Source organism: Siphateles boraxobius, unplaced genomic scaffold, assembly GCF_051911475.1.
Source record: "Siphateles boraxobius isolate OS27281-9 unplaced genomic scaffold, OSU_SipBor_1 65, whole genome shotgun sequence".
Classification (NCBI taxonomy): Eukaryota; Metazoa; Chordata; class Actinopteri; order Cypriniformes; family Leuciscidae; genus Siphateles; species Siphateles boraxobius.
In genome coordinates this window covers 2,227,409-2,253,348 of record NW_027509192.1, presented here as the reverse complement: position 1 = coordinate 2,253,348, position 25,940 = coordinate 2,227,409, and the positions used below count along the sequence as shown (strand labels likewise).

The 25,940-nt window shown below is 40.6% G+C and overlaps 3 protein-coding genes across 13 annotated transcripts in view; 2 read left to right on the top strand and 1 right to left on the bottom strand.

Annotated features, from left to right (window-relative positions):
• Window positions 1–10,418, top strand: part of ap3b2 (adaptor related protein complex 3 subunit beta 2) — a 54,498-nt gene extending 44,080 nt beyond the window's left edge. For 4 of the 9 annotated variants that reach the window (XM_077210165.1, XM_077210162.1, XM_077210159.1 and 1 more), the window contains 3 exons: window positions 6,169–6,266; window positions 7,641–7,779; window positions 9,130–10,418. In XM_077210165.1, the coding sequence (XP_077066280.1) occupies window positions 6,169–6,266; window positions 7,641–7,779; window positions 9,130–9,316 (424 nt within the window). In that variant the 3' untranslated portion in view covers window positions 9,317–10,418. Of the gene's footprint in view, window positions 1–6,168; window positions 6,267–6,919; window positions 6,935–7,640; window positions 7,780–9,129 lie in introns of all 9 variants that reach the window. The other 5 variants (XM_077210166.1, XM_077210164.1, XM_077210161.1 and 2 more) reach the window with 2 other exon arrangements.
• Window positions 10,419–10,987: 569 nt separating this feature from the next.
• Window positions 10,988–24,971, top strand: cpeb1a (cytoplasmic polyadenylation element binding protein 1a). Of its 3 annotated transcripts, none has more exons than XM_077210153.1 (12): window positions 10,988–11,172; window positions 11,662–11,755; window positions 13,928–14,110; window positions 16,064–16,269; window positions 16,373–16,628; window positions 17,850–17,963; window positions 18,553–18,642; window positions 19,645–19,781; window positions 19,867–20,065; window positions 21,193–21,287; window positions 21,371–21,451; window positions 23,889–24,971. In XM_077210153.1, exons 1-12 carry the CDS (start codon window positions 11,158–11,160, stop codon window positions 23,997–23,999), a joined length of 1,581 nt encoding a protein of 526 aa, XP_077066268.1. In that variant the 5' UTR covers window positions 10,988–11,157; the 3' UTR covers window positions 24,000–24,971. The 3 variants fall into 3 exon arrangements, with proteins under 3 accessions (XP_077066268.1, XP_077066269.1, XP_077066270.1); XM_077210154.1 differs by lacking the exon at window positions 10,988–11,172 and adding an exon at window positions 11,436–11,470; XM_077210155.1 differs by lacking the exons at window positions 10,988–11,172; window positions 11,662–11,755 and adding an exon at window positions 13,587–13,834.
• Window positions 24,972–25,940, bottom strand: part of sv2 (synaptic vesicle glycoprotein 2) — a 6,300-nt gene continuing 5,331 nt past the window's right edge. The window contains exon 13 of the mRNA XM_077210156.1: window positions 24,972–25,700. Within this exon, the coding sequence (XP_077066271.1) occupies window positions 25,517–25,700 (184 nt within the window). The 3' untranslated portion in view covers window positions 24,972–25,516. The remainder of the gene's footprint in view (window positions 25,701–25,940) is intronic.

Sequence of the window (25,940 nt, the reverse complement as noted above, 5' to 3'; positions counted from 1 at the left end):
AACCCATAACGGGAAGTAAATGTTTGGTGGCAAGAATGAACATGACCAGCCGGGCCATTCACTCTTATTGGTTTCAACAGGGTACAGGGAAGAGCTAAGAAGACCCAACCCCTAAAACCGAATGTGCTACCGAGGTTCTGGTGACATCCAGCCGGTAGTAACGCACAAAGGTATGAGGAGAAGCCCAACTGGCAGCGGAGCAGATGTCCTGCAGTGACACTCCCCTAAACAAAGCCCAAGAGGCGGCTAAGCCCCTTGTGGAATGAGCTCTGATGCCCCTTGGGGGCTGCACTCCCTTTGCTTCATAAGCCATAGTTATAGCGCCCACAACCCAATGTGAGAGGCGTTGCTTCGATATGGGACTCCCTCTGTGCGGAGGGGCCCATGAAACAAAGAGCTGGTCGCTCTTCCGGAAAGCGCTGGTCCTGGTCATATAAGCCTGTAAAGCACGGACTGGACACAGAGCATTCAGCCTCTGATCCTCCAGAGAGGTAAAAGGTGGAGGGTGAAAAGCGGACAGCTCCAACACCTCCGAAGTGAACGCAGGGAAGCACTTCGGCATGAAGGCCGGGTTAGGCTTAAGGGAAACCTTATCTCCACTGAGGGAGAACTTAGTGCACGAGGGGTGAACCGAGAGTGCATGTAGCTCACTGACACGTTTGGCAGATGCCAAGGCCAAGAGCAAAGCTGTCTTGAAGGACAGCAGCTTAAGGGAAATACTCCCCAGGGGCTCAAAAGGATGTTGAGACAGTGCTTCCAGCACCATGGAGAGGTCCCATTCCGGAACAGTTCTCCTGATGACTGGCAACGAGCGGCGTGCACCCTTCATGAATCTGCGGATTAGAGGGTGCTGCCCGACAGTAGAGCCCTCAAAACCCACATGACAGGCTGAAATCGCAGCCAAATAGACCTTAATGGTGGAAAAAGACCTCCCTTTTTCCATGAGGTCCTGAAGGAAACACAAAATATCAGGAACTGAGCACTGATAAGATGTGAGACCGCGCCCATCGCACCACCCTTCGAACACGTGCCACTTACAGCCATATAAGGACCGTGTAGAGACGGCCCTGGCATTCTGAATAGTGGCGACCACACGCGGCGAAAGCCCAAGTGCGTTCAGGTTCGTCCTCTCACGGGCCAGGCCCAGAGAGCCACCCTGTCCGGGTGGGGGTGGTAAATCTCCCCGTTGGCTTGGGACAATAGATCCGTGCGAACGGGAAGGCGCCACGGCTCGGCGTATAACAGAGGAATTATCTCCGCCAGCCATGGTGCCTTGGGCCACCTGGGTGCTATCAGAATGAGAGACAGGCCCTGCTCTCTCACCCTGGCCAATGAGGGAATTATCAGGCACAGGGGAGGAAAAGCATACAGGAGCACTCTGGGCCATGGGTGGGCCAGTGCGTCTACCCCGAGGGGCGCGTCCATGTCCCTTAGAGAGAAGAACATAGGACAATGGTAGTTTTCGCGCGAGGCGAATAGATCTACGCTCGCCCGTCCGAATCTCATCCATAGCATTTCCACTATCTGAGGGTGAAGACGCCAATCTCCGTAGATTGGGTTTCCCCTTGATAGCAGATCCGCACCTCTGTTCAGAATGCCCGGAACGTGAGTTGCGCGTAACGACAGGAAAACCCGTCTGCTCCACACCAAAAGCTTGTAAGCTAGAGCGTGGAGTTTCGACGAGCGCATGCCGCCCTGACGGTTGATATAAGCCACAGCCGTGGTATTGTCGCACCGTACTAGAACGTGATGTCCCTGTAGGCGAGGCAGAAAATGATTCAGAGCTTTCCAAATGGTTAAAAGCTCTAAATAGTTTATGTGCGCTGAACGTAGTCTGTTTGGCCACAGACCGTTCACCGTTCTGCCCTCCTGGGTGGCACCCCAGCCTGTCAAGGACGCATCTGTCGTCACAACTTTCCGCATCGTAACCGCCCCCAGAGGGGTTCCCCGTGCGTAAAAGTTCTCGCTCTCCCAGTGGCGCAAGGTCGCCGAGCAGGCGCGTGTCACTGTTACCGAGCGGCAAAGGTCGCGAATCGGGCTGAAATGTAGTGACAAGACCCATTTCATGAACGCCCTCATCCTCAGAAGTCCCAATGGCACAACTTGGGTGGATGAAGCCATGAGACCCTGTAGCCTGAGACATGTGCGATATTGCACTTTCGCCCCTTCTCTGAACTGCGTCAGACAGTTCATCAGAGAGCGAACGCGCTCTTGAGAGAGGCGCGCTCGCATGGAGACCGAATTCAACTCCAAGCCCAAGAAAATGACATTCTGACTGGGCGTGAAATTGCTCTTGCTCACATTCACTTGAAACCCGAGCGATGTGATGTGCGCGAGCACACGGTCGGTGTCCTGCAACACCTTCTCCTTTGATTCGGCTATGATGAGCCAATCGTCTATATAAGTCAGGATTCTCAGACCTGATATTCTCAGAGGTGCTAAGCCCGCCTCCGCGCACAGACAGAAAGACCGGGGACTCAAACTGAGTCCAAACGGAAGAACTGTGAATTCGTAACATATGCCCTGGTAGGCGAAACGAAGAAACTTCCTGTGCGGAGGATAGATGCTTATGTGAAAGAAAGCATCTTTCAGATCGACTGATGTGAACCAGTCGTTCTGTTTTATGGCACGGGCGAGTGCGCCTTGTGTCAGCATTCTGAAATTGTATTTCCTCAAATGTTTGTTCAACACTCGAAGGTCCAAGATAGGGCGGAGAGAGCCGCCTTTTTTCGGGACCAGAAAATAACGGGAATAAAAACCCTGGTTCATCAGATTGGGAGGTACCACCTGAATCGCTCCCTTGTTTAAGAGAGATGAAATTTCCTCTTTCAGAATGTGAGAGGCGTTCTCTTCCGTGTGAGAAAAGAGAATGCCGTTGAAATGCGGGGGTTTTACTGCGAATTGCAATCTGTAACCCTGCATTACTGTACGCATCACCCACTCGGGAGCTGAAACGGTTCGCCAAGCCGCTTCGTGACTCGCGAGAGCTCCCGCTCGGGCCAGAGCGGAGCTGTGTGAGACCGACAGGTTTATTTGTGATGCAATGGCGCCATCTAGTGGGTACACTAGAGGCGACATGCAGGGGTTCGGAGGGATTTCCTCTCTCTGCAGTGAGATGAATTCTCTCTGCGGAGAGAGGTTTTCCCGCCGAAACGAATTCATTTGATTCGTATTTTTTTGTGTTTTGTGTGTTTTGTGTTGGGCAAACACTGGGGCCGAAGCCTTTATTGAGAGAGTGAGGGGAACAGAGTGTGGGCAGTGTGGTGTCACTGAGCTTAAACTTTCCCTTACAAAGGGCCCCCTGAACGTGGGGGGAAAACACACATCTCTCGAACACACGAGCTGGGCAGTCTCGTTTACACACGGAGAGCTGACCCATCCGCGGGACCCCCTGGGTTTTTTGGACGGGGGTCCTAGAAGAGGAGGGGAGTCCGAAGGGCTTGCGGCCCGTGAACATGGACTCGAAGCCCCCATCGGCTGAACATCAGGCAGGCCGCTTGCGTTTCGAGTCGGTGGGGTTGGAATTCGCAGGTCTCCCGGCCGCGGCCGCGGCGGGAGCGGGCTTACCCCAGTGCTTGTGTGTAGGTGCTGGGTTATGTTGCCGAGGGGGTGGTTTGTTGCGGGGCTTTTCTCTGCCCTGATGAAACTGTCGTCCCGTGGCCGGTGGGTTAGGCAAACGCACAGGGGGCGCCTGGCGTGGGACTGACTTCCTAGGAAGGCAAAGTTTGAAGGCCTCATCCTCCTTTTTCTTATCGTCACACCGTTGTTGCATCAGTGCGACGGCGGGGCCGAAGAGAGCCCGGCCGGGCTCCACCGGCGCGCCCGCGATGCGCCGTTTCTCACTGTCAGGGAGTCCCGACAGGTTCAGCCAGAGCGCGCGCTCTCCGACCACGGAAAGCGCCATGGAGCGCCCGCAAGCTTGGACGGCCTGCCGAGCGTTACGGAGGACGAGGTCGTTCACCGTTAGGATCTCCTTCCACAGGGTTTCAGAAGGATTTCCCTTTTCCAATTGTTGCCCTAACTCTTCAAGGATCTCCGCCTGGTAGGCGGAGAGGAGCGAAGAAACGTTAAGGGCCCTGACAGCCACGGCCGAGGACTTATAAGCTGCCTGGTGAACGGAGGCAGCAAAACGGTCCATCTTGTTGGGCAAGACCGGCTTGGGGGGAGCGAGCAGCCCGCCCTGAGCGGGGTTAAGGTGCCTGGCGATGGAAGGTTCGACGGTGGGAGGTTCGCCCATACCGTGCGCCGCCATGTCCTTAACCTCGAGTCCCGTGAGACCGTGTTTGAAGTCGAGCGGGTCGCTCCAATAATTTCTCATGTGCTTCGCGCACGCCGGGAGGATGGGGAAGAGTTGTTTCCTCGGGCCGGGAGGGGGTCCCAGCACTTTCCCATCATAAATATCCCTCTCCTGGTCGGTGGCGCTCTGCGGTGCCGGCCATTCGATGTTGAGACGAGCGGCCGCTCGCTCACACACTTCCAGGAGGATGGCTTGAGGCAGAACCGCGTGGGCCGTAGCCTGGGGAACACCAGAGGGCGGGATGGCCTCCTCGTCCTCTGAAACCCCAAGAATGGCCGCATCCTCCTCTTCGCCAGAACCGGGCAGGTCGTGGACGAGAGTGAGGTTGTCCCCGAAGATGTCCTCCTCGGGGAAGGCGGGATTGGGCTGGTCAGCCCAGACGAGAGACGTTGCGCCCCGGGAGGCCCCCGGTAGCGCGTCGTCATCACCGTGTCCCCCGTCCGAGTCAGAAGGGCTGAGCCCGGTGCACTGTGTCACTGCCACCTTAAGACGGCGTTTTAGCAGCTTCCTAGGCAGCAAGAGGCAGAAACTGCAATTCTCCGGGTTTTCAAGGGCTTCCCGAGCGTGCTTAAGACCCAAACAGACCACGCAAAGCTGATGAAGATCCTTAGCTGCGATGAGGGCACCACACGCGGCCGGGCAGGCCCGTGACATGCTATCCCCTGGAGAGGCTGCAGGCTTAGACAGTGACATACCAGCGAAGAAAACGGAGAAATCCGTGGCGGGCAGCCGTGAGGAGAAACGGTGAAAATAGCGAGAGCGTGGGCGGCTCCGAATGCAAAGCAGCAGTAGTTGAAAAATAAACAACTGTCACGTCCGGCGGAGGCTGATCTGGTCGATATGTCCTCCTGAAGACACGAGGTGAGCAGTGTAAAAATCCAACCGAGCTGTGAGATGCAGAGATCGCGAGAAGCGAATGTCAACTGAGGAATAGCAGCGCGCCCAGATGTTATATGCCCTTAGGTGAGGGGGTGTGGCCTCACCTGGCATTGGCTGCGCGCTTCTGTCTGTCTAGCCAGACTTGGTGCAATTGGATGCTTCTGCAGAGGTCAGGTACGGATGCCCTTCCCATAGGTGGATCTCGAACACGAGATGATGAAAGAGAACCTTCTGTTTCCTGATGTCCACTTATGATAATGCCTGTCTTACACTCAAAATGGTCATAATTTAGTTTTTCATGACCATTCTTCACATTTAGAATTTAACTCTTTCCCCGGCATTGACGAGACTTTCCGGCTTTCCGTGTTTTCACTGTTATATGGTAGGGGGCGCTATTACACATCTTCTGAAAGAGTACTGAATCTCCTGATCAAAACGCATGCAAAGAAGATACACAGGGCTCTCAAGTGTCGCATTGAGCGTGACAGTCACTCATTTCGGTCTTCTGTCACGCTCTCCCGCCACACATTGTATTTCTCACGCTGAAAAACTATTTGTAATATATTTAATATGCCGCAGCGCCCAAAACTCTGGCCGCACCGCTCTCACTGTGGAACCGGCAGGAATCAAGCGCGTCTCCTCTCGTGTTGTTCGTCGAGCTACACAATAGCCAATCAGAAAATAGCACTATTGTATCTGGGTAAGATTTAACGCAACAACCAATGACAAAAATGTATCCAACCCCCTTCAACCTTTATTTTGATATATTGGATATTCAGATCTTCATACAACAAAGTATTCTGGGTGCCATGAAATTTTTGTGAAAATTATCAAAAATGCTGGCGGTGGCTAAAATGCTAAAATATTTCTATATACAAATTACCTCCATTATGATTGGCTAAACTCCATTTATATGACTGGGATCAGTTCTTTGACTCCAATTCCAATTAGCTTTATTTACTGTAAAAATAATGTTTCAATCTCTTTTTCAGTACTCACACCCGCAAATTCTTCGTTACAATCCAGCCGCCCGTCGGGGAGCTCATGACACCGGCGTTTCTGACAGAAAACGACTTTAAGAAGGAGCAAGGTGAGCGAACGTCAGCCTTTCTCATTTTATCGATTGCTCCTTTTCCTCAAAATGTCTGTCATTTTTTTGGGTGTCTCTGAAAGAATTTTTCAAGGGTTGATATGAGGAGAAAATTTTTTATGTCTGTCTTTCATTATTCATGAAGTATCGCCCCATTTTTCTGTTTCATGGCTTTTATCAAGGCAGAATCCTAATTTGCATACTTCTATTGTGCACAAAAAAAGGACATACTTTTGTAACCAGACTTTTGCTTCTTGATACCACGGACCTCTTTCTCTTGTACTGCATGTAAGCATTAGCTTCTAGTTAAACTCATTATTAATTCACCATAGCACAAAGGGGTTGTGTTATATAGCTTCAAAAGCATGCACAGATGCACTGGAATTAGTATGCCATCCATGTAATGATTTTGACATACTATTTTCAACATATTACAATGTTGAAAACACTAAACTGAATCTAGCTTACTTTATGGCACGAATAGTGTGCAAATTGGAATTCAGCCCACGCTAGTTAGTTAGCATGCCGCTAACAGCTCAGCATAAACCTGTCTGTCAGTTTAGCATACAGTGTTAACATATTTGTTGAAACGTATTAGTTTAACATACTCATGTCTTCCTCTTCCATGGGGTTGTTTTGACGCTGTTCATTAGAGAATCTTTTGGATGGTAAGTTTCTCTGATGTAGCTGATAGCACTTACAGTCACCTCCTCTTTAGCTTTAGTCCCTGAATTTATTTTTGTTAGCTGCACACCTCCTTCCTGTAAATGCTTTTGCTTTCAGCTGCCTCTCCCTCTTAACTCAGTCTCCAGTTATTGCCTTGGCGACTGTTACCATGACTATGCATTTTATCATGGCATGTCAAGGTAACAACATGCTGCATCTCACTAAGAATGTGCCTTAGAAACACTGAACCCGTCCGATCGACCCTGAACCATAACAACACTCTTGAGACCAGCACGCTCAACACAGCTCACAAAAACTCTTGTCTACTGTCTACATAGACTGCTTCCTTCCAAGGTGGCATCTATAAGGACTTTTAAGCTTTAAAGTGATTGAAACGAAACACTCATTGAGGGCAGCAGCTCTGTTAATGCACGACAAACCAATAGAGTCGGACTTTAGTTTTATGTTGCTAAGCTAACAACAACATAATTCATTTAATTAGATGGAATTATTTCCTAGTTATGCTCTTCAGCGCTTGGTCTTGGTATTTTTTGGTCATAATTTTGCTGCCTACTGTTCAGAGCCTTCACATCTGGAGTGCAAGTGTGATTCCTATAAATGGTTGCTGATTAGGTAGTCAGCAGAGTTAGCATTTTCATTAGCTTACAGCTAATCTGACGAAGTGATGCTTTCTGTGTCTTTTTGCAGGTAAACTGATGGGAATGAATGAAATCTCAGAGAAGTTGTCTCTAGGACAGAAATGTGTGAACGAGCACATCATCGTTGAGAGAGTCACGGCCACCGCCAACTTGAGCAGGGTACCCTGCGGTTCTGATAAAGAGTGCAGGTAATACACACACACACACACACACAAACACACAGACAGACACACACACACTCACACTCACATGAATACAGTGGCCGTGTCCCAAATGAAGACTTTAGTAATGCCATGTTGCCTAAGGGCTTTTCACACGGCACTTAACCCTGTGTTATTGTCATTCTGAACCCTAGGTAAAGGAACGTTTCACCAGTGATGTAAAGTATTTGAGTAAATGTAATGAGCTACTGTACTTAAGCATATTTTGGCTACTTTGTAGTTTTACTGAGTGTTAGTGCTGTCAAATCGATAAATCGTGATTAATCGCATCTAACAAGTTCGTAAAAGTTTTGCATACATTTGTAAATATATAATATATGTGTGTATAATATATATATATATACTAGTATATATACTGGTGCTGTCAAATTAATTAATGGCAATTAATCGCATTTAACATAAAAGTTTACATAAAATATGTTTTCATAAAATGTGTGTGTATATATATGTGTACTGTGTGTATGTGTGTGTATATACACAAACACACACAAAAAACCCATATATAATATAAATAAATACACATTATGTAAACAAAAACTTTTATGTTAGATGCGATTAATCAATTTCACAGCACTACTGAGTATCAAAGATATTAGCAACTTTTACTCTCTACTTGACTACAAATTTGAATAAGCACATCTCTTTAAACCAATACATTTGTAATGAGTAATGCAATTACTTGTGACATTTTGCATTGCAACTTACTTTTTCTGCAGCTGATATTGCCATCACATTGCACATCACTGATATTGCCAACACATATGTAAGATAACCCAGGGTTCTGCTAGGTAGATAATCCAGGTTTTAGAATGACCCAGGGACTATTTCAAGTGTGAAAGCTAATGAACACATTTCTGTACCAAAATATGACAAATTGGACACTTGATGTTCTTTTAGATGAAGTACACACTAGTTGAGTCAATTAGAACGGGACATCTAACTACAATAATAAATCTGATGTAGAAGCTATTTTCACTCAATTTGCCAAAATTGCCTGTGAATTTCACAAATAATCACAAAGAAACAGCAAGTAACACATTGAATTAAACATGGAATTTGGAAGTCTCAAATAGTATTGTCTATTAATTTGTTCACTCTAATACACACTCTAATAATCTGTTTTTTGTGCAACTTTAAATTGTTTTTACATTTTTTGTGTAGTATGAGTATTAGTTATATTTTCGAGGACTCTCATATTCGTATGTGCAAGTATATTTTGATTTAGGCTTATTATTTGAGTATGTAAAACTCTTTCATTCTTCATTTTTCTTTACTTTGCTGTCTGTTTTTCTGGCCTGTTATCTCTTGAAATCTCAGTACACCTCCTCCTCCTCCTTCCGCTCCTGTTTACAGATTCGCAGGTAAAACGGTGAGCAGCGGCTGTCTTGTGCTTGTCACCGTCGCTACGAAGGAAGGGATCGGAGCTCAGCTGACGGTCAACTGTGAGAAGATGGTAATCGGCACGATGCTGGTTAAAGATATTCTGCAGGCCCTGTCGCTGTGATGGCGCCCCCTACAGTCAACACCCTCCTACTGCTGCTTACCGCATTAAGTCGCATCGCTGTGTAGATATTTCCCCCACGTGGACTGGCTTGTAGCATCAAAAATATACTGATGTCAGAACCGCGACAACAACAACATTCAGGCCCCCGTAATCAGGATGTTCCTCTTATGTTCCTCTGTTGAATTTTGCATGGCATCAGAGACAGTCAGACTGCCGAATTACTGCACAAACATGTGTCAGTTTTAGTAAAGGATCTCTTTAGGATTTACAGTACATGCTCAAAAGTAATTGGACACTACCTTGTAATCAACAGCAACCAGTTAATAACAATCCATCTGCTCAACGAAACGAGACTTATTATCATCTGAGTTATTCATTTGCTTTCAGATCAATCGTTGCCTTTGTGATCTTCCTAAAATGAACGGAAGCCCAGTGAGGTTTATTTTTTGTGTTTAGCTTTCACATATTCTGAATGTAACATCTTGCATCTGATCCCAGACCACATCCCAATGACGACAGCAAATTTGTTTTCAGAAACCACATCAAACTGGTTTTGAAAACATGAGAGTTCAACATTTGTTGAACTCTCTGCAACATGTTCATATTAGTATCATAATGCAGTCATTTTCTGCTGGTTTAGCTAAATCAAAAGCTCCAAAACACATCAATATGAATTTACTGCCTTCATCTCTTATTTTTTAGCAACCTCATCTAATATCTCAAAAGGAAATGTATGTCTTTGTTTTTTTTTTGTAAATGTGTAACTTCTGAATCTAGGACCGGTGTTCATCAGCTTCTTGTTCTCGTGAAGCTCTCAGGAGTACAGTAACTCACAATCCCATTATTTTAGATATTTAAATGCAATCTGGAGCCGTTTATCTTGATGAAGACTCCATTTGTAGTTTGTTTTAGACTTATTATTAGTTATGATGATGTGCTTGATGGCATAAACCAGATCTTCCTCTTCCCCTAGGTAAAAATGAAATCCAGCTTTACTGACTCATCTCTGTGTGACAGTGGGAAATCATGTGTTGTTTGAATATTATATCTCTATTTATTATAAAGAGTTTTAAATGTCAATAAACGAGAACACTCAAATGAAGATGTCTACTTTTATTATTTAACTTTGATGTGAATTATTGTTTATCATTTGGATTGATGATTATGAAGGCTAAGTTGTCACGCATTTTATTCCAGTTGGTGTATTTATGAAACGAATTATGATTACGAATAACATAAAGTCTACAAAAAATCAATTGAACATTTCCGACATTATTGTCTAGAAAAACAGGAATTCAGTTAATTGAGTTCATAGCTTTGTGACAACATGCCCCAATAGCGGTCACAATGTAGTATCCTAAAGTGCGTTTCAACCAAATTTAAATAGTAAAACTATTTGAATGCCAAAACTATTAATCGAACGGCGATTTTTATCGGCCATTTCTGTGACAGAAATTGTTTACAGAATTTATTGTAGGCTAATACGTTGTATACATCTATTACTATAATTGTATAAACATTTAAAACTCATGTATAAAACTACGGATAGTGAAAAAAACATTTTAGTTTCTTAAATATAGAGCTAACCCTCGTGAGTCGTGACAACTTCCCGTGTGACAACTAGCCCCGACCCCCCTCTGTATATTGATCGCTAGTTCTCTGCGCGTGAATGTTCGCAATGTGCGCGTGATGTGCTAATGCTGAGCTCATGCACCTGTTCAACGCAAAATGACTCTCTAACGTGTTCAGGTTCGAATCCTGGTGTGTCGTGCAGCAGCGTTACACTCATTTCAAAGTCAAAATTGTCGTGTTTTTGTTTTTAGCTGCATTTAGACGAAGTAATGGATTTCTGCAGGGTAAGAGACATAATCTGTGTATAAATAAGTATTAAACTTTCAGTTTCTGTTTTGTATTGGCGCGAACTGCATATATATCATCATCAACCAAACATTTGCAGCTTAGCTCTGTATAATAAAAATACTGCAAACATAAAGTAGGCTACACAAATTGAGTCAAACAACAATGACAATACACAGAAGAATAAAAATGATGATGAGCATTAGGGCATACAATTTTAAAAATAAGGAAGATAAATAATATAAACAACACATAATTGCTGTCATTAGCGTTTGAGACACAGACTTCATGTTAATAGTAAGTGGAGTTGTTCATAGTTTGGTAGGTTCTTGCTTTATTTTTCAACTGTAGGGCCTATATCCCAGCACTTTCTTTAATTATTTTAATTAACTAGTTACAAGTAGACTTTAAGGAAATGTTCAGCCATTTTTACAGTTCTGTCACCTACGTTCGCATAGAAAAAACTGTCGTACTGTTTCTTTTGACAGAGAGTGAAAAATCATCGTCATGCTACTTATGGAGACCCTGGAGCTCACAGAGCCTTTGAGCTCTTTACAGGGGCCAACCAGCAGAACTTCACAGGTGAGACAACACACACACACACACACACACACACACACACACACACACACACACACACACACACACACACACACACACACACACACACACACACACACACAGATACAGAGAGAGATAGGCTACACGAAAGTTAAGACAAAAGGTCCCAGTAAGGTCAACATAAACTTAAGCAATGAGCAACTTGTTAACATTGGTCAATAAAAATACAACTGTTCTTTTTGGTGCATGTTAGCTCAGATCCGTTAAATAAAATTAACAGAGACTATTTTTGTTTCTCATAACTAGATAATGTTGAAATCAACATAAACTAATATGAATAGATTCTTTGTTAGTATTTTGTTTAGAAATATAGTACAGCACTTGCTCATATTCTGAAACAAGAGTTTTAGACTAGTGTGACTATAGTCAGAAGTTAATCAATATACAAATAGCTATTTAAGAACTGTTTTAGCAAACCTACAGATGCTGAAATCTAATGCACACTTTTCATTATCCTGATAGATAAAATCAACTTTTTTACTAACAACGTGAAAGTGACAGAATTTCACTTTCATATAGCTTGCAAAAGAAAAATAAATTCTAGAACGGCAATGAATATTGTCTCAGAACCGTATATTTAGTTATAGTTCATTTATATTAACTATACTATATATATTATACACACTGTATGCAGAGTATACATAGTTTATAAATTATAATTAATAAATTATTGATAATATCAGGATCTAAATTTTATCTAAAAACTTTTGTGTTATGTGAACATTAAGGGAACATTCTATTTTATAATTTTGCAAACATTATTGGAAAGCTCATTTTGAATGTTCTCTTGAACGTTCTTAAACAAGTAGTAAAATTTAAAAAACATTATTCAAATGACCAACTAAATCATTTAAGCGTTTAAAAAAACGATGTATAAATAATGTTTTTGTGCTGATGTTTTGAGAACATTTTTAAAGACTTGGGTAGGGTTGCACCAGCCATTCATAAGTTCTTTCTTAAAATAGAATGTAATGTCCACATTTATTGATACATTTTTTATTTATTTATTATGAATGATTTTATATTATATATACAACACTGACCGATGAACAGAAGGACGTGCTTGCGTGTTGAAGAGCTGCTAACAAAGTAATCTATTTACACAATGTTCTCTCTCTTAAAATAAAAGCGAGTGTAAATGTAGATGCGAGTTATCATGTAGATATATTGAAGAATGTCGGCAAACCTATTGATGGACCCTATTGACTTCCATAGTAAGAAAAAAATGCTATAGAAGTCAATGGGGTCCATCAACTTATTTTGTGTTCAGCAGAAGAAAGAAATTCATACAGGTTTAAAACAGCTTGAGGGTGAGTAAATGAAAAGCGAACTATTCCTTTAATTGTGCAACGCCAAAAAAGATATAGTAGTGTGTAAGTTATAACTTAGTGCCCATTTACGTCTAAACGAGGCTAAGTTGTAACTTACAGTACGCACAGCTGGTGCAACAGGCCCTGATAACTTTGATTAACGTTACTGGACGAACATTTGTTCATAACTTTGAGAGAACCTTGCCATAAGTTCTGAGAATGTTTCCTGTTAGCTGGGAACGCTCCTTTAGTCTGACACTAGGGTGTGTCTGGTACAGCCTGGGTTCAGCAGTGTGTGTGTGTGTGTGTGTGTGTGTGTGTGTGTGTGTGTGTGTGTGTGTGTGTGTGTGTGTGTGTGTGTGTGTGTGTGTGTGTGTGTGTGTGTGTGTGTGTGTGTGTGAAGTCAAATGAGCTGAATCATAGTGATCGTTGAAGCCCTGCCCCCTTCTGTCTGTCTCTCTGCTGAGTCAGGCCATGAACGGGAGACGGGCCAGAGAAACAGACAGAACACGTGATTCTCACACACACACACACACACACACACACACACACACACACACACAGGGACGGGAGGTGGTGAGGCTGTTCTGGCAGACCGAGTGTGTGTGTGATGGAGTGAGCATGGCTTTAGCACTAGCATCAGTGTGAGGTTTCAGTGGGGCTGTCACATGTTTAACAGGTCAGTGATGAACACACAGCGGTATAATGACCTCCACTGGACCAACGGCAGGTCGGTATGGGAAACGAGGTACGGTTGTGTGTCTTTGTGCCTCTGTAACTCTCTCTCTCTCTCTCTCTCTCTCACACACACACACACACATAGATGGTTCGGGCTCAGGCTGCTCTCCGCTGGTTAGCAGAATGCTGTTCTCTCCAGAGCAGCAGGATCCCGTGGCTGTCATGCCCAGCGTTGATGAGCTCAGTCTAGGCCTGTTGTCTCTGAGCCTCCCCTGCTGGACCCAGCAGCCCTGGAGCCGCCCTGATCCCCAGCGCTCGACCCAGCCCGGTGAGTGAACCTGTGTGTTAAATGTGATGTTTACTGTTCTGTATGGCCGCTCCTATCTGTCTCTTCAAGCTAGTTTCAGACACTTTGTGAGTTTGTGAGTGAACTACAAAAAAATCAGTGCGTTTGTCTTGCTTATCTGAGAATATATGATATATAAACAAAATATATATATAAATAATAATATAGACTATATTTTATAATACAAATATTACAAAATTGTGTAAAAATAATAAGACTTGACGTCAGAGAATACATCTATATTCTAGTATAAGCCTTATTTATACTTAAGCATTAACATCAGTCAGTGGTTACATTTTTTTTAAATTTGTATATATAATTTAAATGCATATAAATTAACAGTTAACTAGATTTTTGGTTTATTTAAATTTAACAACACTAACTGAGATTTATGCTTTAAATATATATATATATATATATATATATATATATATATAGTTAATTTAAATGCACATTACATTATATAAATGATCTATATATTATTGCATATATATATATATATATATATATATATATATATAGTAGCTATATCAGGGTTTTATAAGCATAAATCTCTGTCAGTGTTGTTACATTTAAATGGAAAAAACGAATAAATTGAGAAAAATAAATTAAATTGTTTACCACCTTTTAAGGATTTTCAGATGGATTTTTAGATATTTTTGCAGTGTGTGTTGATAGATTGTTCTGGAAGGTCTGAGCTGTTGTGATGTCTCATATCTAGATTTCTCACTCATGACTAATCATTTTCACACCGATCACAGAGGACAGAACGCTGGGTTCATCAGCGTTGGGACGCGTTTCATTTGGACTTTCCCTATAGCTTCCCTATCTCAGATTACAAGCGTAAATGAGTGTGTCCATCCATGTTTTAAATGAAAGCCATGATGTGCCTTAGGTTTGTTCTGACCCAAATTCTGTAAAAGAGGGACACACACACCAACACACACACACACATCAAGCTCGTTTCTGCTGTCTCATCTTGTACTTCTTCCATTCATTCAGTCTTTTCACAGGAATAGAGATAACAGTGTTATATTTTGTGCTACTATTGGCAGCAGACATAAATGCACGAATAAAAACACGTCATCCACCTTGTCTTCCATCTTTTGGAAAAAACAGGTAGTCCAACCCTAAACTCACAGCACTGGTTGAGCCAGAAGTTGGACAATATCTAAAATGTAGCTATTAATGCTCATTATATGCTATTATTTCAAGAGCTTAAAATAATTTTGGTAACAATTTAGTTTTGGGTCCAATTCTCACTATTAACTAGTTGCTTATTCGCACGCATATTACTAGGATATTGGCTGCTTATTAATACTTATTAATGCCTTATCCTTTAATCCTACCAATACCTAAACTTAACTACTTTACTATTAATAAGCTGTAATTAGGAGTTTATTAAGGCAAAAGTCGTAGTTAATAGCGAGAATTGGGCTCTAATCTAAAGTGTGACCATAATTTTCATTTATTTATCTTTTAAAATATTTTTTTCCTGTGATCAAAGCTGAATTTCCAGTCACATGATCCTTCAGAAATCATTCTAATATGCTGATTTGCAGCTCAAGAAAATTTCTGATTATTTTCAATGTTGAAAACAGTCATGCTGCGTAATATTTTTGTGGAAACAGTGATACATTTACATATTTTTTTACAAATATTTTGTAATATTATAAATGTCTTTAGTGTCACTTTTGATGGATTTCATGCATCCTTGCTGAATAAAATAATTTACAAAATAAAAATCTTACTAAATAACTGTGTAGTTTAATATTTTGAATTTTTAAACACATTTTCGTCATTTTGCCAAGTTATCGTTTTCCGCTAAAATTATATGCCACCTAAGAAATTAAAGAATGTAATTATAAAAAGACAAGCTTTAAAAAAAGTTGGTGTCAGTAACTGACATTTGTAATCACATATTGTCTCCTGCAGCGTTTAATCTGTTTGGTGCTTCACGAGGCGGTGATTCGGTTCAGCCGCTGGCTTTCCAGACCCATGATTCTGCAGCCGGAGAGGATCCACTGAAGCGCTTCTCTAGTCTGATCCCAGCGCTGGATCCTCACTCTCTGCTGCACTCCGGATCCAGCAGTCCCGTCAACTCCGAGAACAGCGTGTTCTCCTCAGGATCCGAACACCTGGTGAGCAACAATATTCCGATCGGAACTTGGTGGAACCTTTCAAAGATTCTGTTCTCCACAGTGTCAGTTTTTCTGTGGTTATTAGTGTGTCCGTCTCCATCAGGCCTCTCTCAGAGCTTCAACCCCGTCGCCCCTGGTGCCGCCCGAGCTGCAGGCGGAGGGTGTGAAACTGGACGCAGTTGCCCGTTTGGAGCAGAACCCACTAAACACCTTCACGAACGCTCCCAGTGCTCAGGCTGAAGGGTCAGTGTTTGGGTGCTGGTCCACAGGGCCCATCTGGCCCGGCTGGGACACTTTGAGCCTGAACAAACCCTCGTTCTGCATCGAGAGAGAGGCCAAACTTCATAAACAAGCTGCAGGTACAGTTACACTAGCCACCTATGCTAAACTATTAGATTCAATAAGCTTGATAATACTCAATGTAACTTTATTCATTAATTTTGCAACATTAACAATAAACAATGACTATTGTATAAAGAGCTATTTAAATGTGACCTTTAAAAAAAAGGGGAAAAAACCCTCAATGTTTTGAGGTGCATTTTTAGTTTAGATTTTTTATAAAATGCCATATCAAATGAACCCTACATTGAGCCTACTGTATCATATTTGATTAGGAAATTTCAAAGGCCTTAAAATGATCAAAACTGCTGAAAACTTGTTGCACACAATCTACTACATGCCTTCTGTCGTCTGATTGATAGTTCTACAATTTTTAAGCAAGTAAAAGGCCTTTTATTGTAATTGTAAGCGTTCAACTTCAGGTCTTGGTTCACGTGTATTTTTTGTGTGAAATCTTTACTGATTTAAAAACAAGTAAAAGTTTCTTTTCAGATCTGAGGTAAAAGTGAGAATAACTTTTTTATTGTTAGTAATATTTCAAGATGAACATTTTCTGGGCTGGAGCAACATATGTTTTCTTGATTATCCATACATAATTAGAAACATCACATTAAACTGAATATCAAATATGATACATCAGTCTTTTAAGTAACATTTATTTGAACATCTCTCAATCATCATAGTGTTGTTCACAATCACTGTACATAAAAACTACAGAGATTTGATCATAAAACCAAGCAATTAAATCAACTTACTAAGACATTATTTGGCAGATAGAGTTACAACAGATATATATATGCTTTTTTATGCAATTAGTCTGTTATACTGTTATAAAGATCTGATTGATTTGCATTACAAGCATTTCATCTTACTTTTTGGACATATAAATAAGTATTTATTTAGTAAATAAATATTTTTGCTCAGTTTGAGCCTCTGAATAAAATTGACCTGTTTTTTCCTCCTCAAGTATGCGAGCCATATTCTCACTAGATCATACCATAAAATCCTGGTGTTTCAAATATGGTACTAAAAAAACATATGCAACTTTTTTTTAGATTTCTTTATATTTTTCTTAATCTTAATTAAAGTGTTCCATTCCTTTTTTTTATGTATTTCATGTTCACTTTTACATGGTTAAAATGGTTAAACATTAAAATGCATCTTAAAACTCTTGCGTTTAGTTGCTGCACTCTGTCTAGCTGTTATTGATATTATAGTGACTTTATGATTGCATCTCACAGCCGTGAATGAAGCCACTTACACCTGGGAAGGGCAGCTTCCTCCACGCCACTACAAAAACCCCGTTTACTCCTGTAAAGTGTTCCTGGGAGGTGTGCCATGGGACATCACAGAGGGTGAGCTGACAAACACTCATTCAAGAGGGAGATTATTAGTCGGTATCATGCGTCACATTAGAGGATGTGATGAGGAAGAAAGGAGATGGATACATTTCGAGCCCTTTTATTAAAGGGGTCATGAACTGGATTTTTTATTATTATTTTAATATGTTCATTGAGGTTCACTTATAAATGTTAATAAAGTTTTTTTTTTAAATAAAAAAAACAAACACATTTTTCAACCTTCATTCTGATTTCTCATGTCATGACCCCTTTAACAAAAAACAAAAACAAAGAAGGTTATACAAATATAAACTCAAAAGTTGGAGAAAACGTAACCGCTTACTTGGTCAGTAGCATAAAGACAACACATGACACTGAACTGCAAACTGAGGAGGGTTAAATACACAGGATAAAGAGGGGTAAAACAAGGCCCAGGTTTGGACTAATCAGTCAACTAATGAGTAAACCATAGAAAAAAAACTAGGAATGGGAACAAAGGAAACAGGAACAAAAACAAAGTGGTGCAAACTACAAAGTCCATGAAAACAGAACTGAACTGAACACAAACGATTTGTGAATGACCATTTTTTCTCTCTCTTTGTAGCAAGTCTGTTGAACACATTTAGTGTGTTTGGTCCATTGAAAGTTGAGTGGCCTGGTAAAGATGGTAAACACCCACGCTGTCCTCCTCAAGGTAACAATTCCAGATCTACAATTCAACACCATCTATCTAACATTAATACAATTAAAATTAGATTTTTATAATATTCTAACTTAGACATTTTTTTCATTATTCATAGTTATGTAATTTTTAATATATTTATGAATATATTGATATATTTGAACATTTATATTTTTTAACCAGCATTTTTGAAAAAAGTTGCCAGGATCAAAAGTTAGCAAATTATTTTTCTGGCCCCCAGAATATTTTGTTGTATGAACATCTGAACATCCATCAGTCCCTCTGCTTAAAAAAAAAAATAATAATAATTTTATTCCAGCTTCATGCATTCTTTTTTTATCATCACTTGAATGTGGGTATGTTTCATAAATAAAGCAACATTTTGAGCAAAAAGCTGAGGAAATCACGTTTTTGTCAAAGACAACATCCAGATGGGATTCAGAACGATGATCAAAACACAGATGGAGTTAATCGAGTCCATCAACACCCCAAAGCTTCAGTCCTATAGCTCATCCTGGGTCGACTCTTCATTCAGTAACATTAGGCAGTTTTGATTTATATGTTGTTTAATGTTGATGATCACGTTATTTTACATATGCATCTGCTTACATCTGCTATCACTTTCTGCTTTTTTCTCACCTGTGTTTTGATCTGGAGATTCTCTACTCTTACAGAAGAAGCGTAATAGTGCCGCCTACCATAAACAATTAAAGCGGAAAAAAATTTGTCAATGGCGGAGAAAGAGTTATATAGTTGTATTAATCTAGTTTTACCCGGTTCCTTAGGTGACATTGAAACTCTGTTTTTTTACTTCCACGAATCATAAGTTCCTTTTATGAACAAAAATTATTAAATTAACAGAAAAGGCTTCAGAGGGTGTAAATGCAATGAAAAATACTAGTTTATTGTGATCAATAAATTACCATGCAAGCAATAAGTATCAAATATTATACATAACACACACACATATATACTTATTTTTCATGTAAGTGTTACAAGCGATTGTTTGTGTAGGTTATGTGTACCTGCTGTTTGACTGGGAGAAGTCAGTGAAGATGCTCCTGCAGGCCTGTACTCAACACCGCCTGCAGTCTGACGATTATCTCGAGTTCTTCTACAAACTGTCCAGCAGGCGGATCCATAGCAAAGATGTGAGAAGAACATGCACTTAAACACACTGGTTTTGCCCCCTGGCCTCTGACCTCTGACCCCGTTCTCTCTCTTCTTCTACTGCAGGTGCAGGTCATCCCATGGGTGATCTCTGACAGCAATTTCGTCCGTTGTCCCTCCCAGCGTCTCTGCCGCAATAGGACCGTGTTCGTGGGCGCTCTCCACGGGATGCTAAATGCAGAAGGCCTGGCCCACATCATGGATGATCTCTTCGGAGGGGTCACGTACGCAGGCATCGACACAGACAAGCACAAGTATCCCATAGGTTTGTGCACGCTTTTTTCATTTATATTAATGGTGTGTGCACACTTGGCAGATTTGGTTAGAATAAAACAATTGCTCTGTTAGTGCGGTTCATTTGAATAAGTGTGAACGCTGCCATCCGAACCCTGGTATGCACCAAACAAGCGGACCAAGAGTCCTGAAAAGATGGGTCTCTGTCTGCTTACAAACAAACTCTGGTTTGGTTTGAATGATAAATTAACGCAACATGGACCAAAGACATATAAACAAACTAAAAACAGGACCATGAAAAGGACAGAATGCTCAAGCATACATGGTTCCTTTCATCACATGAACTGCGTTGCCCATTAGAGTTCGTTACAGGAGTCGGAATCACTGTCTTTTTGCAGCCGATCTTCGTTTGTGTGTGTGACGGAGGGATTCCTGACGTTATTCTGACTCCTTTACACATTTTCTAAACTCTTCCTGAGTTGTCAGTTGGTAGAAAACACCACCACATGAACCCACTTACAATGAGCGCATTTATTTCAAGCACACAGCTTTGTTTTGGATGTTCGTAAAGTTTCGTCGCAAAATACACGTCATAAAAGCCATTGGTTTTGTTTAGTATCTTAATGTTTGTTGTTGAAAATGAGTCTGACAGTGTGAATACCAAGTGAACCAGGACTAGATTTTAGTATCATTTAGTATCATTTTCTTTTTTGGTCTGGTCCAAAAAACTTAAAAGAACCAAACTACAAGTTTGAACACACCTTAAAGGCCCATTCACACCAAGGATGATAACTATAGCGATAACTATATTGGTGTCCACACCAACGCACGATATCATTCTGTTTATTTTACTGCAGTTTTGTTGTCTGCCGCTTTAAATGCTTGAGCTCTTTAAAGCAGGATGGATTCTGATTGGCTGTCAATGTTTTTATTGTTCATCAGTTGGAAAAAATGGTTCTGAAAATGATTTGATATCTTTTCTCTGTGCCGTTATCGTTATAGCTGTGGTGTGAACTCTGCTATTCTTTTATATTTAAAAGATTTTTAGAACTACGTCTTTATCATTATCGTTCTAGTTAAGTTATTGTCCTTGGTGTGATCTGGCCTTAAGAATATTTCTACACCCATAGAGTGAATGTGTTGCATTTGTTCATCTAGGTTCTGGACGAGTGACATTTAGGAGCCAGAGGAGCTACTTGAAAGCCGTGACTGCGGCGTTTGTGCAGATAAAAACATGCAAGTTTACCAAGAAGGTACAGAAGAGCAGGACTTAAATATACAGCATCAAAGATCATCCCCGTGTATTTACCTCACTCTCTTTCTGTTCCCTCCGTAGATCCAGATTGACCCGTATCTGGATGACTCCATGTGCCAAATATGTAACAGTCAGCCCGGCCCGTTCTTCTGTAGGGCCCAGGTATGAATACTGGAAAGCATGATATCAAGAGTTACAGCTCAGGTCACTTTGTTTCAGCATGATTCTGCCCTTTAAAGGGGCAGTAAGTGATTTCTGAGAAACGGTGTTGAAAGTGGATCACTTCGAGCAGTACAACACACTTGTAGCCAATCAGCAGTAGGGGTAGGGTTGGGAATTTTTTTTCAAAAAATTTATTTTTTTGATTTTTTTTCTGAGGATTTTTTGTTTTATTCGCTCAATCCAAATAATTTGAATGTTTAACAATCTTTGTTGCACACTGCACAGTGACTTTTCAGTTAGAGAAAGGGTTTGCCTTTGCAATTTTTTTATGTTGATGCACTTTAATTAAATACAATAAATCTATATATTTTTAAAATATATTTACAGTTCGCAGTTATTTTGTTTTAAATGGAAGGGGGGGGGGTATGGGATCAAATTCCCGCCAAATGTATTGCGGCCACGGATCAAAATATAATAAGCGTGAATCAAAAAATAACAAGCATGAATAAAAAACTTTAAACACATTAAAAAATATTTTTCACAAAACTTTAACTTGTGTTCATGCTTTCTTTAAAATTGTTTTCCTTGGTTTTATTACTCTGTACTTTGCGCTCTCTTTCATTTTCTGCTCATAATTTATTTGAGTGATTTATTTAAATTATTGGAGTGACGTCAACTCCCCTCTTCGTTTGATTGGCTAGAGGAGGAGCTGTCAATCTAGAACTAGTGGACCAATGGTGACGCTTAAGCCCGCCCTAATTTACATGAAACTCGAACTGCAACATTTGGAAGAGCAAGCGCAGAACATGGAAAGAAGAGCGAAGAGAAAAACAGCACAAGCGTACAAAAAAATAAATTATGAGCAGAAAATGAAAGAGAGCGCAAAGTACAGAGTAATAAAACCAAGAAAACATAATTTTAAAGAAAGCATGAACACAAGTTTAAGTTTTGTAAAAAATATTTTTTAATGTGTTTAAAGTTTTTTTTCATGCTTGTTATTTTTTGATTCACGCTTATTATATTTTGATCCGTGGCCGCAATACATTTGGCGGGAATTTGATCCCATAGGGGGGGGATCGAATCGTAAATCGAGTTTTTGATAAAAAAAATCAGATTTTGTTAGGGGAACAAATCGCCCAGCTCAAAGTAGGGGGCGTGTCCATTTATGATGGAGGAGGAGAGAGAGTGAGCCAATCTACAGTAGGGGGCGTGTCCACTCATGATAGGAGGGGAGAGAGAGTGAGCAAGAGTGAGATTTAAAGAAAGAGGGATCGCCGAGAGACATTACGAAAGAGAAAAGGTCAGAGGAATATCGCTGGAAAAAGATAAGTGATGATTAGGCAAGAGCTTTAGTACCCGTGTTAATATTAGAAAAGCTTTTCAGCTCTGGAGAGACCGAAGCGGTTAGGCCTAAATAACCTGAGGTTGGGTTGTTTCTGCTGTTTCCGTGAGTAAAATTGGTTTTGCTGTTTCACAGAACCAAGATGTGCATGATTCACAGTTTTGAGTATCATTGTTTGTCTGGAGCTGCTGGAGACTAGTAACAAACTCTTGCTTGTTCACTGTATGTTAATTTTTTGTTCTTCCTTGACGTTCATTCATCATCTTCACTTAATTTTTCGCAAAGCATTATTTTGCTTCGCTTCAGCTATGACAAAGCATCCACCCTTGCATTGAGTGTTTGTGAAGGCAGGGGTGTGTTTGTTTGGGTTGATTTCAGATATCAACCGTTTTTATCAGAAATCACTTACTGCACCTTTAAGTCTCTTTTCACATTGTGTTATTTTACTGTACATTTGCATTATCAAAGTGACAGTGAACATGAACAAATTTTAAACATTGTTTCTTCAACTTTTTTAATGTATTTCTTTATTGTGGCCATGTTTCTAATAAGTAGGGCTGTGAATGTTTGGGATGACTGCGAATTGATTCGATTATTGATTCACTGGGATAAGTTGAAGTTTTATATATATATACAGTGCCTAGCATAAGTGAACACACCATGCTAAAGTTGACTAAAAAGAGGAATAAAAAATCATCTTTTGGAAATTGATCAAATACAGGTTGCGTGAGTCAGGACATAAAAATCTGCCTGCCTCAATGGGAATTTAACATAGGGGTTTCCTGACTCACGCAACCTGTATTTGAAGGAAGAACATTTATTTATTTACGATACATTATTCATTCACAAAGAAAATTGGTGTCCTTAAAGGTTGGATTTTTCCTCATTTTTTAAATTAAGGCATTAAGATCAATTTCCAAAAGATGATTTTTTATTCCTCTTTTTAGTCAACTTTAGCATGGTGTGTTCACTTATGCTAGGCACTGTATATATATATATATATATATATATACATACAAAGCACCTAACAAACCACACTCTTTACGTATTGTACTTCTATGTATATTTCTTCAACTTTTTTTTCTTTTTTCCCAGGCTTGTTTTAAATACCACTGTCGGTCATGCTGGCATTGGCGTCACTCTCTGGATGTTTTGAGTAGCCATCAGCCACTCATGCGCAACCAGAAGGGCCTCAACCCCCACTAAACCCAGCGTCAGTGGCGGGGGGGAAGAGTCCGGACTGAGTTCACTGTTTCTTGAAAGGATGTTGGTGTGAGTCTGGGGGGAAACAGGGGCGACTCACTTGAGGTTATTGCATTGTATTGCACTGCTCTCGTTCATTAAGGCTCTATGCACACTAAAGGGTTCGTTGATGCTGAGCCATTTGCACAGTTAACCAGACAGCCATCGCCATGGATATCTGATTTTAAGAGTTGTATTTTAAATTTTGCACGAACTGAATATTGGTTTCTCGCAGTTTTGACCCTCTGCAGGCAAATGCCAGTCGGTGCCTTCGGCTTCTTTTTTGTTACCAGCTTTTCCAGACCTTTTCTTTTTTTTAATTATTATTATTGGCTGGTTAGCTGGTGATTTTTAGAGTTTTTTGTTTTTTTAAAACAGATTTTTAAGTTGGGCTGTCTTAGTGTCTTTTCCTTTAGGGCCTTTTTATTTTGTTTTTTAACACTATTAAATGGTTGATGAGCATCTTGGCTTGTAAAATGCTCCAGGAAGTGACATCACAGCTGGCTGATGCTGTTGCTTAGCAACCACCCCGCTGCACCCTGTCAATCATCCATCAGATTGAATACAACTCTTCTTAGCACCTCTGGATGTTACTCTGACCTCTGTGCTGTACATAGTTTTTTATCAAATCATAGCACTTTTTTAAACACGACAATAGGGAAACGTTTGCCAGTGGTTTTAAATTAGTTTGTTAGAGCAGATAAAAGTGAAATCCTTGCATTGAGTTTTGTATTTTGCTTTAAACACTCCTAACCTTAGTTCAGTAAATCTGCACCGCTCTGGTTTCTCGCTGCGCCAAAGAGCATCATCTCTTCCTTGTTGCCTTTTGCAGCTGCTTTTTAGATTTTCAAAGTCTCTACCTCATTATTCTGCAAGTATTGCCATGGTTATTTACAAATGTTCAGACTGGACAAAATAAAGTTGTTGAAGCATCAATCCATTGGCTGTTCTGTTTATTTTGGTATGCAAACATGAAAGTATTAGAAAAAAAATATTAAAAAAAATATCACTCTTAAGGGAATTATGCAATTAGATACAAATGTAAAGTCAATTGAATATCCTATGAATTCATTTAGAAACTATTCAAATTCATTAATACCATACAAATTAACTGAAATAAAATAAAAATGTTGTTAAAAATAAGAAATTATGAATAAGAATTTGACTTGTTATACAAATATATCAGATTACAGAAGTCAAATGGGTTGAGGACAGATTTTGAACTTAATATTTATTAAATATTCAAGATTTTGAACTTAATATTTATTAAATATTCAAGATTTAATTTAATAAGGCTTTAAGCTGCCAACAAGAATTACTGATACTAAAGATTTCAGTAAAGAAAACATGGAAAAAAGTGTGTGGAACCTCCAGGTCAACTTTTCAAAGTGCACTTGTGCAACATTAAGGCAAAACTGCAAATTGTTTAGGTCTTTGGTTTGGTATTTTGGTCCCAGAATGCCAAGCTTGGCTTGGGTGTGTTATGTCAGTTCAGTCTGTTTAGTTTGAGGCAGGCGTAGAGCCGCCAGTCCTCCTGCCAGCAGGAGCGCAGACACCATCAGCAGAGGTACGGCACAGTTGGAGTCCACTAGCTGCCCAAAAACAACATTTCCCATGATGGCTGCCACGCGGCCCACTCCAGTAAAAACCCCCAGAGCTGATGAGCTACAAAACAGAAACTGCAATTAATATATTCATTCATTTCGTTCTCTGAATTCTATTTAAAGAAGCCATATTCTAAACTTTTCTATTCTTTTTTCACATAAAGTTAGTCAAAGTTTTATTAAGGTCATTATTTGTATTTGTAACTTTTTTTTCCCAGTCTCTAGAACTTTTTTGATACTGTACATTTATGTAACTCTATACAAATAATTAAGATTTTGTTTAATGTTGTCGAAGTCTCAT

What these genes read in the sequence shown, in the direction of transcription:
- cpeb1a (XM_077210153.1), top strand. An exon ending in CCTCAGGATCCGAACACCTG is followed by an intron (nt 16,270 to 16,372) that starts GTGAGCAACAAT and finishes CGTCTCCATCAG; the next exon opens with GCCTCTCTCAGAGCTTCAAC. An exon ending in CCCACGCTGTCCTCCTCAAG is followed by an intron (nt 18,643 to 19,644) that starts GTAACAATTCCA and finishes TTGTTTGTGTAG; the next exon opens with GTTATGTGTACCTGCTGTTT.